At 38.0% G+C, this 16,574-nt stretch overlaps 2 protein-coding genes and 2 long non-coding RNA genes across 37 annotated transcripts in view; 2 read left to right on the top strand and 2 right to left on the bottom strand.

The window, feature by feature from the left end:
* LOC108274794 (uncharacterized) overlaps positions 1–16,574 on the top strand; it is a 588,939-nt gene that overhangs the window by 25,320 nt on the left and 547,045 nt on the right. The gene's annotated exons all lie outside the window — the stretch shown is intronic.
* LOC108274888 (uncharacterized) lies at positions 878–4,261 on the bottom strand. Its single transcript, XR_001814564.3, has 5 exons — positions 3,160–4,261; positions 2,640–2,991; positions 1,878–2,030; positions 1,608–1,642; positions 878–1,494 (listed from the first exon to the last, which is right to left on the bottom strand). It is a non-coding gene; the product is annotated as an uncharacterized LOC108274888 (long non-coding RNA).
* LOC108262313 (uncharacterized) lies at positions 6,764–9,561 on the bottom strand. The gene is made up of 5 exons (XM_053685880.1): positions 9,129–9,561; positions 8,607–8,960; positions 7,844–7,996; positions 7,574–7,608; positions 6,764–7,460 (listed from the first exon to the last, which is right to left on the bottom strand). Exons 1-5 carry the CDS (start codon positions 9,169–9,171, stop codon positions 7,404–7,406), a joined length of 642 nt encoding a protein of 213 aa, XP_053541855.1. The 5' UTR covers positions 9,172–9,561; the 3' UTR covers positions 6,764–7,403.
* The window catches only part of LOC108261135 (uncharacterized), a 278,821-nt gene continuing 275,750 nt past the window's right edge, over positions 13,504–16,574 (top strand). The window contains exons 1-3 of one of the 3 annotated variants that reach the window (XR_008397867.1): positions 13,504–13,660; positions 15,301–15,544; positions 15,652–15,788. This is a non-coding gene — a long non-coding RNA (uncharacterized LOC108261135). The remainder of the gene's footprint in view (positions 13,661–15,300; positions 15,545–15,651; positions 15,789–16,574) is intronic. The other 2 variants (XR_008397865.1, XR_008397866.1) reach the window with 2 other exon arrangements.

Raw genomic sequence — 16,574 nt, 5'->3', positions numbered from 1 at the left:
TTCTTCCATAAACACCACACCCTTAAATAACCCTGCTGAAACAGTAGATCCCTTACCTACATGCTTCTTAACTGTGAAGAAGTAATTTTACAATACAGTCTGGATCTGAAATTAAAATCCTGCTCATAAATAAAATTAACCTATTTTAATTTCTCAAAAGATCCTTTCACATGTCTTAACGTGTATACTATCAGTGTTAGTACATCATCTATGATAATCTCCTCTCTAATTAAATAGACAATGTCTTTTATATTCTTTAACCCTTTACACACTGAATAAGTTCACTCCGTCCAGTAGGTGGCAGCAAAAGGATACTGTACATGTGCTACACTCCTGTATTACTGTAGTCTACACCTCTAACATGCAGTGAAGATAAATCACATCAATACTTTAACACTTTATTTACATCACAAGCCTTTATATTAAACTATTTAATGTCTGATTCCAGGATTGCAGTGCTGATTCTCTCTCACTAATATTACATTCTTCAAATCTGTATACAAAGGTAAAGTACATTTTAATCACAGGTAAACATTTATTCACAACAACCTGTGTGTGTGTGTGTGTGTGTGTGTGTGTGTGTGTGTGTGTGTGTGTGTGTGTGTGTGTGTGTACATTTTAGATATATCTTTGGTAACATTATTAAAATAATTTTTTTTTAAAGTTACTTGCTAGTATGGGGACATTTTGAAACTAATGCTCCTGTTAAACAACTGCGCTTCCTAAATATATATTTAATTAAAATTCTCCTTATAAGGTTTATTTTAAAAAAAAAGACAGAAATAAAAGCAGGAAACTGCACCACGTCTCTGTCCACGTTTCACATGTGTTTATATAAAGCTTTGGGCTTTTGTCTGGAGTAAAATAAACACAGTAATTCACCTTCAGGAATTCATTTATTTGATATTGATTATATCAGTCATTTACTTCGTATTGGCCTGTACACACAGTGCAGTGTTACATGTTACACAGGACTAAAGTCTTTTAACCACTAGAGCTCTAGTGTGCACTTATAGCCCAAAGAAACAAACATCTTCAACACATCTGGCTTTAATGCTTCAACTCTTCATGAAGCTTTAACATCACTACTTTTAACATTGGAACTCTTTTAAGAGCAAAATGTACCAGAGAGTCCTTGTAAATATTTTGTTATTGCTGTTGTTTGAAGTTAAGACATTTTTGAATAGTTAAATGAATGTTTTCCTCGATTCATTGTTGAACAATTATTTAAAAATTGAAGTTTAAGAGTTACGAGAGCTGAATGACGGCACAGTTGGGGAATCACCCAGATAACATGCTTTTGGGGGCGGAACAGGAAGTCATTAATCTTCAGACCACACGGATTATTAGTGAGTACTTGATGTATGCGAGGTCGATGGGATCGTAGCAGGTTCTCTGCTGATTCTGATCCTCATGCTGCTGATGATTTCTGGGCCGTCATGAGACACTTGTGTAGGTCACAGAGGTCAAATCAGACAGGTGCAGGTCCACTTCCTGCAGAGAGAAACATCTCATAATGTGACGTTATTAGTCTGCTTTAATAGTGACATGATCTCAGCGCTGACTTCCATCAACTACATTTCATCATTTCATCATTTTTCTGGTACCTTCTCGTTTGAGTCCCCAGTGGAAGAACACTTATCTGAAAAATAAGAGAATTTAACATAGACAAAGACGACAATCTCAAAAATGTCAAACACACAGATTTCACTACACAGCTTTTTACAATCACTAACGTTTTCATTACACATTCATTCTGCACTAGTGTATAAGGGCTGCTGCACAGCCTGGAACAACAGGAAGTGTCGTAAATAAAGGGAAGTGTGTGTGACAGGGTGAACGGTGTAAATGTTGGTCTTCAGGCTGTAAGTTCTCACCTTGTAGCGTGGAACAGTACAGAGAGGAGCAGATGATGCTTATTGAAACAAAGACCGCACACACACATGATAGGATTATAATAATAATTCCACAGAGTGCAGGACCTACAGACTGCTGTGTGTCTGAACGATCAGTCTCATGATGCTGATCAGCTGAAACACAGAGGAACACAGAGATATCAGTAAAGTATCTGAGAGGAAAGTGTATCAGATGACATTCTGATATCTTTTATAAGTTTAATTTAGTGTTAAACACACAACGATCAGGCTGTCGCTTATACACTGTGTAACAATAAACAACAACAACAATAACCGAGAGAAAAGTGTTTTCTTTTCTTCTTTATTAATCATCACAGTAGTTTCAGCTCACCACATCTGTACTGATATCTCCTTATATTTTTCTTTTATTAAGGTTTCTCTCAGTCATGAATCTGGGACATGAGTCACTATTTGAAACACTTTTCTCCTCCACACTGAACTGATCTCCTCAGAGTTCAACAACATTCTCAACACTGCTCTTTAAAGTGTGGCTGAACAAAATAAAGAACCCTTGAAGAAAATGAAGCAAGAGAGGAAATAATGTCCAGATTAGCAGAACTTTAAAAAGTCTGGAGTGTCAGGTGCGCGAGATTTTACTGTTTGTTCATAAAAATAATCCTTGAAATAATACACAAGATATCAATAATAATATGAAAAATAAACACACGAACTAAAACCAAATTAAATAGCAATAATCAGACTGAATAAAGTATTGGCACCCACCTGTAAAGTCCAGTCTGATGGGTTTCCCAAACTGAATGTGTGTTGCGTCGTTTCGACCTCCACAGAAATAAAATCCCAGATGTGTCTCTAACTCCAATAATCACTAAACTGACTGAACTGCTGCTTTCTGTCATATCAAAGTGACTCTTGTTCACATTATAACTGAGGGAAAAGGTTTTCTTCAGGTTAAATTTTTCAGCAGATATCAGCAGCTTCACCTCCTCAGATCTCAGTCGATACCACGATATCTCAGAATAATTAGTGATGTTACAGAGCAGGGTGATGTTCTCTCCAGGATGGACAGATATATGATCAGTTGAAGCGATCTCAAGGAGACACGGTGTAAAGAAACCTGAAGGAACAACAAGAGAGCAGATTCATCATCACTGTCCAAACCAGCTGTAGTGCATTAATACATTCAGAGTCCTGAACATTACTCACACTTTCACAGCTACAGCGGCTAATAACAGTCTTTTATAGTTTACTATCTGATCATCTGCTAATGTGTGTATGAACTCACCAAACAGCATCTGTAGAAGAAATGTAGACAGGAGTTTGGCCATTTCTCACACACTCCCTCCAGCGCTCTGAGGACAAGTGCTGCTGTTTCACATCTGGTTTTAGCCACACGGTCCTACATCCTGTTCTGTATTTTGTCAGTTCAATAATCTGCTCACATCACCGGTGTTCTTCTTAGACGGTGCGTACAGATCCGAGCACATTCATCATTTTATCAGTTTATTTTCTTTACACGATCCACCAACAATGCTAACATGAACATCCTAGCAGGCTGAAGGAAAAACATTTTAGCACAATAAGACCCTGAGCGTATGTCAGAAGAGGGACAGATCCATGCTAGCAGAATAAATCATAAATCATATTGTTTTAACTGATATTTAGCTGCAATATGCAGAAATGTTTGGATTTATAAGCAACAGCTGAGTATAAATACTTAAGCCGGTTCACACTGTAGGATTTTGACCACGATTTAGTCGTCTGATGAATAAATGAATAAATCTCTGAGACTAATTTGGAGAATCCTAAAAGATTCCTATAATCCTGGGCCAAAATCTGTAGTCTTTGATCGGTAGTTTGACGTGTTCCCCGACAGCAGATTAATGGCCGTTGTGATCAGATTTTCCCTCTGATTAAATTCTGGCAGTGTGAGAAGATTTGAGGCACAGTCCTGTAGTGTGACTTCTCCTACTCCGTACGAGTCTTATTGTGTGCATCAGTTTTTCACGTCTTGTACAGTCTGACATTAATGAGAACTGAGATCCTACAGTGTGACATGGCTCACAGTACAGCGGGGATCGTGTTCGTACAGTCTGACAAGCAGCAGTCACAAAGGACTATTAAAAATCACACAGTGTTCACCCGGATTAAAAATAAGTGCAGTCAGTCTGCAGTCCCATGTTCATATCAGATATTCTGCTGCAAATCATAATAAACTGTCTACAGCCGTACACTCCTGGGCAAAGAAAAATGGGATAACACCTCATACCATTCTGCATGCGTACAACTTTCACATATTAACTTAAAAAAATCAATTTATTGCTTCACCATTTCTTCAACATTTGGAAACCTTGTACCTTTCTTTTAAGGTGTTCAATGTATTGATGGGATTGTTTATATTTCTTATAATATACTGACTTAAAGACAAAATGGAAACCAAAGCAAATGATTATTAATATGTAAATAATAAATGGTTTAGTATTGATCAAAGTTGTATATAAATCAAACTTATTACATCTACATGTTTTTTTTTTTCTTTGAGTTTCCATACTTTTGTAATTATATTAACAGGAACAATGTACACATTTAATGTACACATTTAAATTCAATGCTCCAATGTTTTGAAGCATTTATTTAAAAAAAAATTAATGTAAATAATAATAATAATAGTGGTGATGTTAATAACCACACACTGTGAACAGGAAATAGCCCACAACTGGGTAGAAGAAAAGAACAGATCAGGACGTACCTTCTGAATACAGAAGCACTCAGTAATCTTACTGATTTAAATAATTAAGTGGAATCAGAGATACATAAAATCACTGATAGACTGTACAGAGAATATAAACATCACTGACTGTTCATTCTTTACTAATTTACACTTACACTCACTGTCACAGAAATCAGAATAAAAATCTGACTATTTAGTACTCTGTGTGTGTGTGTGTGTGTGTGTGTGTGTGTGTGTGTGTGTGTGTGTGTGTGTGTGGTTTTGTATGAAATGTTGTGGTCTGGCCTGCAGCAGATCATAACAGGACCGTTATTTGTGACTTGTCAGTCTGGTAAACATTAAAGTCACCTGTGTTGATCAAATGATGTTCTGTAGCTCGTCTTCCTGCAGAAAGACACAATGGAGAAGAAGAGAACTGTTTAAGTTTAAATGGTAATAGAGCTCATTATTACAGTTTATATTACAGTGCTGTTGAATTCTGGATTGTGATTGGTCGGAAGGTGTTGAATAATTTTCTATAACAGCAGCTCTGACAGTAGTGCAGCTGCAAATCACAAGTTTATAGTAATGCCCTGGTTTTAATATCTTATCGTTTCTATAGCAACAACTCATCCACAGGGACTTGTACGGCAAACACATAAATAGATTAAAACATAAGGAAATGTTTCTATAGTAAGGAGAGGTTTATTTAACATTTATGGAAAGAGACTCCAGCGTCAGTGCTTTGTAACAGTCAGAGGTAAAGTTGTAACTTGAAGTTTTCTGGCATCTTCAGGACAGGGGAGTTTATGCTTTGTAGTTTCCTGTTTACACAACAAGCCGTGTTTTTTTTTGTTGTTTTTTTTGTCGTATTAACTTCAAGAGAGAAAAAACACTGAGGCTGGTGATGGAACGACTATTTATAGCTGCTATCACGTAAGTGAGAACAGGAACTAACTAGTTTCGCAAACTTTCCACAATGTAATATATAATTATAAATACATTTAAAAAAAACAGTGCATGACATTTGTTAATAAATTAAATATTGTTATTGTTGGCAAATTGTTGTGTTATATGATGAATATATTTGAGTGTAAATGGTGCTTGCTGAAGAAGTCTAAGAGGAAGGGGATCTGCAGTATGAACTCCTGAACGTTGGTTGTTAATCAGGGAGGAAAATACACAATGTAGATCGTGCTATAATGAATACTCATTGTCTAAATGCTCTAATGGGGGATTATACTGAAAACCTTTATCGAGAATTCAGAAACATAATAAAACACGTTACTGTGGTTCTGAGGCCCCGTTTTGATCAAACGCTGAAACCACAATGATACTAAAACCACATGTCCTGAACAGGAAATAACCAACAACTGGGTAAAATACAATCGATTCCTTTTCTTCTGAACTGAGACACAAGATCTCACTTAATATTCTCATCTGCTATGTTCAGTGAGGAGTAATAACAAAATGCTGTAATGTTTAATATGTCTATTATAAATCTATAATTTCTTAGAATTAATTTGCAGTCAGGTTTAACAGACCGTATTAAAACCTAAAGAGTTTTACAGGGATTAGAAGAAAGATTTAACCCTCCATCAGAATCTGATAACTGACATTTAATCTCTCTTCAAATAAAGATATAAAATAAAGTTCAAGACCTGTCCTGTTTTGTGGACTAAGATTTATATGTATGACGTTCTTCTTCCAGTCAGTAAATATCGCCACCTACCGGCAACATTCTGCAATGAGTAGCATTTTAAAGTGGGCAGAAAAATATATCAAGTGTAGAATAAAGAAGTTAAATAACTGGCTAACAATAAGATGTAGTGGCTTTAGCCCTGAGGTTACTACAGTATTTTATTAAATTAATCTGGATTAATTACAGGGTAGAAATAGTCACTTTCCCAAAACACACACACACACACACACACACACACACACACACACACCTCATCACCCTCTGACTTGGTGCAAGCCATATTCAATCTCAAAAGAGCCATTCACTGCCTGTTTAACGAAATACTGAGCAGCTGAAACATAATATTCCTCCCTACATTTTAATCTTATAGACAAGAACAGATTAAAGTTCTATAAAAACAGTGCAAATAATGTGGAACTATTAGCATTATAATGTTTATTAAAAAAAAGAAAAAAGACAGAAATAAAAGCAGGAAACTGCAGCACGTCTCTGTCCACGTTTCACATGTGTTTATATAAAGCTTTGGGCTTTTGTCTGGAGTAAAATAAACACAGTAATTCACCTTCAGGAATTCATTTATTTGATATTGATTATATCAGTCATTTACTTCGTATTGGCCTGTACACACAGTGCAGTGTTACATGTTACACAGGACTAAAGTCTTTTAACCACTAGAGCTCTAGTGTCACTTATAGCCCAAAGAAACAAACATCAACACATCTGCCTTTAATGCTTCAACTCTTCATGAAGCTTTAACATCACTACTTTTAACCTTGGAACTCTTTTAAGAGAAAAATGTACCAAAGAATCCTTGTAAATATTTTGTTGTTGTTGTTGTTGTTTGAAGTCAAGACATTTTTGAATAGTTAAATGAACGTTTTCCTCGATTCATTGTTGAACAATTATTTTAAAAATTGAAGTTTAAGAGTTACGAGAGCTGAATGACGGCACAGTTGGGGAATCACCCAGATAACATGCTTTTGGGGGCGGAACAGGAAGTCATTAATCTTCAGACCACACGGATTATTAGTGAGTACTTGATGTATGCGAGGTCGATGGGATCGTAGCAGGTTCTCTGCTGATTCTGATCCTCATGCTGCTGATGATTTCTGGGCCGTCAGGAGACACTTGTGTAGGTCACAGAGGTCAAATCAGACAGGTGCAGGTCCACTTCCTGCAGAGAGAAACATCTGATAATGTGACGTTATTAGTCTGCTTTAATAGTGACATGATCTCAGCGCTGACTTCCATCAACTACATTTCATCATTTCATCGTTTTTCTGGTACCTTCTCGTTTGAGTCCCCAGTGGAAGAACACTTATCTGAAAAATAAGAGAATTTAACATAGACAAAGACGACAATCTCAAAAATGTCAAACACACAGATTTCACTACACAGCTTTTTACAATCACTAACGTTTTCATTACACATTCATTCTGCACTAGTGTATAAGGGCTGCTGCACGGCCTGGAACAACAGGAAGTGTCGTAAATAAAGGGAAGTGTGTGTGACAGGGTGAACGGTGTAAATGTTGGTCTTCAGGCTGTAAGTTCTCACCTTGTAGCGTGGAACAGTACAGAGAGGAGCAGATGATGCTTATTGAAACAAAGACCGCACACACACATAATAGGATTATAATAATAATTCCACAGAGTGCAGGACCTACAGACTGCTGTGTGTCTGAACGATCAGTCTCATGATGCTGATCAGCTGAAACACAGAGGAACACAGAGATATCAGTAAAGTATCTGAGAGGAAAGTGTATCAGATGACATTCTGATATCTTTTATAACTTTAATTTAGTGTTAAACACACAACGATCAGGCCGTCACTTATACACTGTGTAACAATAAACCAACAACAACAATAACCGGGAGAAAAGTGTTTTCTTCTCTGCTTTATTAATCATCACAGTAGTTTCAGCTCACCACATCTGTACTGATATCTCCTTATATTTTTCTTTTATTAAGGTTTCTCTCAGTCATGAATTTGGGACATGAGTCACTATTTGAAACACTTTTCTCCTCCACACTGAACTGATCTCCTCACAGTTCAACAACATTCTCAACACTGCTCTTTAAAGTGTGGCTGAACAAAATAAAGAACTCTTGAAGAAAACGAAGCCAGAGAGGAAATAATGTCCAGATTAGCAGAACTTTAAAAAGTCTGGAGTGTCAGGTGCGCGAGATTTTACTGTTTGTTCATAAAAATAATCCTTGAAATAATACACAAGATATCAATAATATTATGAAAAATAAACACACGAACTAAAACAATATTAAATAGCAATAATCAGACTGAATAAAGTATTGGCACCCACCTGTAAAGTCCAGTCTGATGAGTTTCCCAAACTGAATGTGTGTTGCGTTGTTTCGACCTCCACAGAAATAAAATCCCAGATCTGTCTCTCTAACTCCAATAATCACTAAACTGACTGAACTGCTGCTTTCTGTTATATCAAAGTGACTCTTGTTCACATTATAACGGAGGAAAACGGTTTTCTCCAGCTTTAATTCTTCAGCAGATATCAGCAGCTTCACCTCCTCAGATCTCAGTCGATACCACGATATCTCAGAATAATTAGTGATGTTACAGAGCAGGGTGATGTTCTCTCCAGGAGGGACAGATGAATGATCAGTTGAAGCGATCTCAAGGAGACACGGTGTAAAGAAACCTGAAGGAACAACAAGAGAGCAGATTCATCATCACTGTCCAAACCAGCTATAGTGCATTAATACATTCAGAGTCCTGAACATTACTCACACTTTCACAGCTACAGCGGCTAATAACAGTCTTTTATAGTTTACTATCTGATCATCTGCTAATGTGTGTATGAACTCACCAAACAGCATCTGTAGAAGAAATGTAGACAGGAGTTTGGCCATTTCTCACACACTCCCTCCAGCGCTCTGAGGACAAGTGCTGCTGTTTCACATCTGGTTTTAGCCACACGGTCCTACATCCTGTTCTGTATTTTGTCAGTCCAATAATCTGCTCACATCACCGGTGTTCTTCTTAGACGGTGCGTACAGATCCGAGCACATTCATCATTTTATCAGTTTATTTTCTTTACACGATCCACCAACAATGCTAACATGAACATCCTAGCAGGCTGAAGAAAAAACATTTTACCACAATAAGACCCTGAGCGTATGTCAGAAGAGGGACAGATCCATGCTAGCAGAATAAATCATAAATCATATTGTTTTAACTGATATTTAGCTGCAATATGCAGAAATGTTTGGATTTATAAGCAACAGCGGAGTATAAATACTTAAGCCGGTTCACACTGTAGGATTTTGACCACGATTTAGTCGTTTGATGAATAAATGAATAAATGTCTGAAACTAATTTTGAGAATCCTAAAAGATTCCTATAATCCTGGGCCAAAATCTGTAGTCTTTGATCGGTAGTTTGACGTGTTCCCCGACAGCAGATTAATGGCCGTTGTGATCAGATTTTCCCTCTGATTAAATTCTGGCAGTGTCAGAAGATTTGAGGCACAGTCCTGTAGTGTGACGTCTCCTACTCCATACGAGTCTTCTTGTGTGCGTCGGTTTTTCAGGTCTTGTACAGTCTGACATTAATGAGAACTGAGATCCTACAGTGTGACATGGCTCACAGTGCAGCGGGGATCGTGTTCGTACAGTCTGACAAGCAGCAGTCACAAAGGACTATTAAAAATCACACAGTGTTCACCCGGATTAAAAATAAGTGCAGTCAGTCTGCAGTCCCATGTTCGTATCAGATATTCTGCTGCAAATCATAATAAACTGTCTACAGCCGTACACTCCTGGGCAAAGAAAAATGGGATAATACCTCATACCATTCTGCATGCGTACAACTTTCACAGATTAACTTAAAAAATCAATTTATTGCTTCACCATTTATTCAACATTTGGAAACCTTGTACCTTTCTTTTAAGGTGTTCAATGTATTGATGGGATTGTTTATATTTCTTATAATATACTGACTTAAAGACAAAATGGAAACCAAATCAAATGATTATTAATATTTAAATAATAAATGGTTTAGTATTGATCAAAGTTGTACATAAATCAAACTTATTACATTCACAAGTTTTTTTTTTCTTTGAGTTTCCATACTTTGTAATTATATTAACAGGAACAATGTACACATTTAATGTACACATTTAAATTCAATGCTCCAATGTTTTGAAGCATTTATAAAAAAAATTAATGTAAATAATAATAATAATAATAAATGCTTTGAACCGTAAGTACTTTTCCACAAATGTGAGAAAGCAAAAAGTGTTAGGTTGTGCCCGCTCTCCCCTACACACATCAACAAAAAAGCCAAGTAATCATGTTAAATATTCTTATAGGGAATTGAGAATACAGAAACTGAGGAAGATCTGCTCTGCATGAAAGAGTAATGACACCATGCAGTTCTGTGGTGATGTTAATAACCACACACTTGAACAGGAAATAGCCCACAACTGGGTAGAAGAAAAGAACAGATCTGGACGTACCTTCTGAATACAGAGGCACTCAGTAATCTTACTGATTTAAATAATTAAGTGGAATCAGAGATACATAAAATCACTGATAGACTGTACAGAGAATATAAACATCACTGACTGTTCATTCTTTACTAATTTACACTTACACTCACTGTCACAGAAATCAGAATAAAAATCTGACTATTTAGTACTCTCTGTGTGTGTGTGTGTGTGTGTGTGTGTGTGTGTGTGTGTGTGTGTGTGTGTGTGTGTGTGTGTGTGTGTGTGTGTGGTTTTGTATGAAATGTTGTGGTCTGGCCTGCAGCAGATCATAACAGGACCGTTATTTGTGACTTGTCAGTCTGGTAAACATTAAAGTCACCTGTGTTGATCAAATGATGTTCTGTAGCTCGTCTTCCTGCAGAAAGACACAATGGAGAAGAAGAGAACTGTTTAAATTTAAATGGTAATAGAGCTCATTATTACAGTTTATATTACAGTGCTGTTCTGGACTGTGATTGGTCAGAAGGTGTTGATTAATTTTCTAAAGAGCAGTTCTGATAGCTCTAAATAGATTTTTAAGAACAGGGCATGTCATTTGTTGATAAATTATATATTGTAATTGTTGTGTTATATGATGAATATGTTCATGGCATAACCACGCATTCTCTTGGGGGGGGGTCATGTGTTGCCCCCCCTCACCAATGTTGAGGAAATACCAATCTGCCCCCCCCCCCCCCCCCCCCCAATATACAGTAGAAAATATTTTCCATGTTTCCCCCTTTAATGAACTGTTGGCTCAAATTTAGCCTATTACCCGAAGACACTTAAAAATTCAACATAGAAGCAAATACTCACATCTGCAAACCCAGTTGGAGATAGAAACATAAAACAACAGCCATGAGTGAGAAGAAGCAAGGTTCCAGATTTATTGGTTCCGTTCCACCACACGAGATCCACACCGATGAGAATTCTCAGAAGTGATCTGACACCTGCAGCTGAGGCTCCTTTATTTATACAGTGTTCTACACAAAGAATACCATTCTGTTTTAGAAAGCGCTTATCAAAATTACCAGTATGTTTTAGAAAGCGCTTATCAAAAATACCAGTATGTTTTGGAAAGAGCCTTTACCGAACACCATTAGGTTTGAAAGAGGTACGAGACACAACATTTCGGAGAGACCTTGGTCTCACAGTTATCTCGCAGGTGCAACGTGACTCAACTACCCTTATAAATGGCCCCTCTTGGTTTTCAGGAGTAATATAGCCTTCGTCTGTATTACTCCTGACTTCTCCCCATGAGTCAAGACTCTTCCCCACCTCCAAGTATATTATGAGTAAGTTTCTTTCACATTTTTCTGTATTTCTGGTTTATAATTTATTTGCTCTACATTTCTGTTTCATATATGGTTATACTGCTTGCAAGTGGTTTACTGTACTCCATACTTCATAATATCATTATATTATCCTTATAATATCTTAATACTTCTTTTATTATTCTTATAAAGTTATAGTCTTCTTTTCTTTTATTTATTTTATTAATGTTCGTATATATCCTTTTATTATTCTTCTAAAGTTATAACGCTCTGCTTTCCTTCTGGCGGGACAGGCCTCTGTGTGTGTGTGCGTGTGTGTGTGTGTGTGTGTGTGTGTGTTATGTCTGCAGGCCTTCCCTTGACTGTACGAGAGTGTGTGTGTTTCTCAGCCTGCACTCCTCAGCTCTTATATTTCTCTGTGACTAATAAACCATAGTGTGTTACTCTTAAAGATCTTACAGTGTGAATCCAATTCGTCAATATCCGCCTAATACCGCTTCTGTGTGTCTAGATGCCCATCGTCACTTTTACTTCTCTCCTTTACTGGAGGGGCTGGATTTGGATCTGAACACTCGCTATCAGCTCGTGCATCTCACTGCTGACATCACGGTGCTACTTGACGTTCTTCGCAGCACCCCCTCTGGAAATGGAAATGCGGGGTTTAAATTCTGGTACTGTGAGAAGATCTGAGGCACAGTCCTGTAGTGTGACTTCTCCTACTCCATAAGATTCTTCTTGTGTGCGTCGGTTTTTCACGTCTTGTACAGTCTGACATTAATGAGAACTGAGATCCTACAGTGTGACATGGCTGACAGTACAGCGGGGATCGTGTTCGTACAGTCTGACAAGCAGCATATACGTTTATTGTTTTCTATTCTGAAAAAACACCATTTCTATTCAGAAAAGTGTCAGTCTTCACTCGGCATCTGAAACTTTCTCCTGAAAAGAGTTCTCTACAGTTGGGGGCGTTAGCAGAACATGTAGGGGTAGAAGGAAATGAAACTGTAGATGTACTGGCAGAAATATCGATAAAGCATGAAACAGATGAAATACAAATACCATGAAGTAGAGCAGAGATTAACACCATTATAAAGGAAAGGAGAGAGGAAGAGACGATAATTACGAGTCTTAGAATATCACGCTGTCTTAAATCTAACATTACACAGAACAGGAAAACACCCCACTGGACTCTGCACACACTGCAATACACAAGAGACAGAAAACACATTCTGTTAGACTGCAAAAGATATGAGGAGGAAAGAACTGAGCTAGAGATGCAGATTGGAAAACAAAACATGACACTAAAGAACTTGCTGGGAAAAACATCTGGGAAAATACACCGTCCCCTTATAAATTATCACTAATAAATCAGAGATTTTAATAATTTAGTATGAATTGCCAATCTGCTGCCCACACTCCAGTCCAGTAGGTGGCGGTAATGCACCTCAAGTTGGTTTTCCAACCGCCTTTAAAACAAAAAGAAGAAGAAGGACGAAGAGGCAGAAGAAAAATAAAAAAGTTAGCGTTAATGCTAAACACAAACAAACAAACAAACTGGTCATCGTACAGCTTGTCGCCGCTCTGTGATGGGCTGAGGTACGAAAATATCCTTATTTTATGCACACCGTATGTTTTATATTGTCTTTAAAGTATTTAATGATGTTTACTGGACGTGTTGGTGAGTATTTCTGATTGTGAATTATATTAAATACTGATGGAACAGTGACCAGTAATCCTCAAGAAATTACACGTTTCTGCGCTAATTTTTACAGTAATCTTTACCATGGAAGTTATTCTGAAGAGTCAGCCTGTACTTTTCTGCAGTCTGTTAAAACCTGCAAGACTATCTCAAGAAATGACAGAAACCTTTGCGATAGTGAAATTACTTTATTAGAAGTTAATAACTCAGCTATAGAACTTAAAAACAATAAATCACCGGAACGGATGGGGTTTCCACAGAGATCTACAATCAGTTTTCTAAAGAATTATCCCCTTTTTTACTTCAGGTCTTTGAAGAAAGTAAACAGAATGAGACTCTTCCCCCAACCCTCACTCAAGGTTTAATTACTTTAATCCCAAAACCCAAGAAAGATTTACTTTTAATTGACAATTGGCGTCCTGTATCTCTGCTTAACAATGATTACACAATTTTAGCTCTTATATTTGTTAAAAGATTAAAATCTGTACTGGATTCTGTAATAGATGAGACACAGTCTGGTTTTATGAATAAAGACACACTGACTACGTTTACATGGACAGCAATAATCTAATTATTGACCTTAATTTAAGTAAGGTAATAATGTGATTAAGGTGTTTACATGAGTCGCTTTTAGAATACTCCAGTCATGTACCCGTTTTACATGTTATTGATCATAATAAAATTAACAGCCCGCGTCATTACGTCACCGCGCCACGCCGTCCGACGTCCCTCCAGAATTTCACGTATCAACATACAGTTCGTCCTCGTTATGGTACCGTATACAGTTTTGCGTGTTTTTATTAATTTTTTTTACGAACGCTTCAAGTGCAGTTAATTATTTGTCATGCTATACGTGCAAATAGACGACTGCTTGAAGCCGTGGGCTGCGTCTCAAATCGCATACTTACCTACTGTATAGTAGCCGAGATGCATGTATTTTTCCCCACTACCGGCCTATAGTAGTCAAGTATGCAGTTTGGGACACAGCCGAACTCTCTTGTTCGCCGTAAAGCGTAAAACTGCCGTGTGTGATCGTGTCCTGTCGCAAAATGCGGTGAAAATGCTCACCCGACGTTCATAATGCGATTAAGGTGTTTACATGTCTGTAATGCACGTCCATAATACGATTAAAACAGGAGTAATTCACCTGTCTTAATTCGATTAGAGCTTAATTAGATTATGACCATAATTAGATTAAGGTTGCTGTTTGCATGGTAGTTTCTTAATCAAATTATGGTCTTAATTAGATTAAGAGTGGATTATTGTTGTCCATGTAAACGCAGTCATTGTTAAAAATATAAGATTGGTTCTTGATTTATTAGATTATTCAGAATTGATACAGGAGGACAGCTTTATTCTGTTTTTTTTTAGATGTTTATAAGGTGTTTGATTCTTTAGAGCACGTGTGTCAAACTCAAGGCCCGCGGACCGAATGTGTCCCGCCACGTCATTTTATCTGTCCCGCGAGAACGTGATAGGTGCATGATTGTCTTAACATACGTTTTTGCTGTTCTTATTCCCAACTCGTAAAATACAGACGAGCTGTCACGCCCCTAGGCGTCTGATACTGACGCAAAAGGGACCCTTCCACGTCTGTATGAAACGCTCTGGATTCTCAATTGACTCCAATGTAAACCCATCCGCGGCGGTCAGAGACGCTCAGAGCAGACGCTCCAGCCGTCCATTCACTCCAATAATAACCCGATCACGGCGATAGATGACGCTGTGAGCCTCAGTCTGATTGGAGAATCATCAGTGTCGTCGGTGGTCGAGGATTATGGGTAATGTAGGAAATTTCCGCTATCCAAAATATCCGAATAAAATTTTATTTCTCAGAATCGAAGGAGAAAAAAAATCATACTGAGGGCCACATAAACTACATCTGCAGCAAAGTCCCGTCAAGGCGATTTGGAATTGAGAAATCTCCACAAATTAACCTCAACATGTCCAAGAAAAGAAGAATTGATGCATAAGGAAGGCAGTTTCACGAACCACGGGAGAACGAATACATGTTTGTACTTCAAGGTGAGAAACCAGTATGTCTTTTGTGTTATGAGGCGGTGTCGGTCGTGAACGAGTACAATCCACTTCGGCTTTTTGACACAAAACACGGCGCTAAGTATAGTCAATTTAGCCTTCAGGAAAAACAAAGAATTGCAGGAGAATTTAAGGGCAAACTGCAGTCGCAGCAGAATGTGGAATTAGCAGGAAATTGAGCAACACAGCTGGCCGAAGAGACACGCAGCTGTCTATCTTTTTGATCAGCTGTGGATGAAAGCACAGACAACATGGATACAGCGCATCTATCCGTTTTTATTAGCGGCGTGGAGCCGGACCTCTGTGTCACTGAGGAGCTCTTGGATGTAGCTGCCCTGCATGGGACCACAACGGGCCGGGACATTTTTGTTGCACTGGAGAAGTCCGTAAGTAAAAATAAACTGCCGTGGGAAAAGTTGGTGGGACTAACTACAGATGGTGCACCTGCGGTGTGCGGAGGAAAAACAGGCTTGTTGGACTAATGAAGGAGAAATTGCGAAAAAGTAACTGTCACCCACCCCTGATAACGTATCAGTGCATCATCCATCAGGAAGCTCTGTGTGGAAAGGTTCTGGAGCTGGATGATATCATGACCATGGTCATGAAAACCGTGAACTGTATTCGGGCGCGTGGCCTGAATCACCGCCAGTTCCAGCTGTTCCTGCAGGAGGGGGGCTCAGAGCATGGAGATATGCCATACCATGCAGAAGTAAGGTGGGAGCGTTTTGTGTTTGTTATTTCCAGAACATGATCTATGAATGAGGATGTGTGTGA

The sequence above is a fragment of the Ictalurus punctatus genome, chromosome 14 (assembly GCF_001660625.3).
Source record: "Ictalurus punctatus breed USDA103 chromosome 14, Coco_2.0, whole genome shotgun sequence".
NCBI lineage: Eukaryota > Metazoa > Chordata > Actinopteri > Siluriformes > Ictaluridae > Ictalurus > Ictalurus punctatus.
Note: the sequence above shows the minus strand (reverse complement) of the source record. Positions and strands in the feature narration are given on the sequence as shown.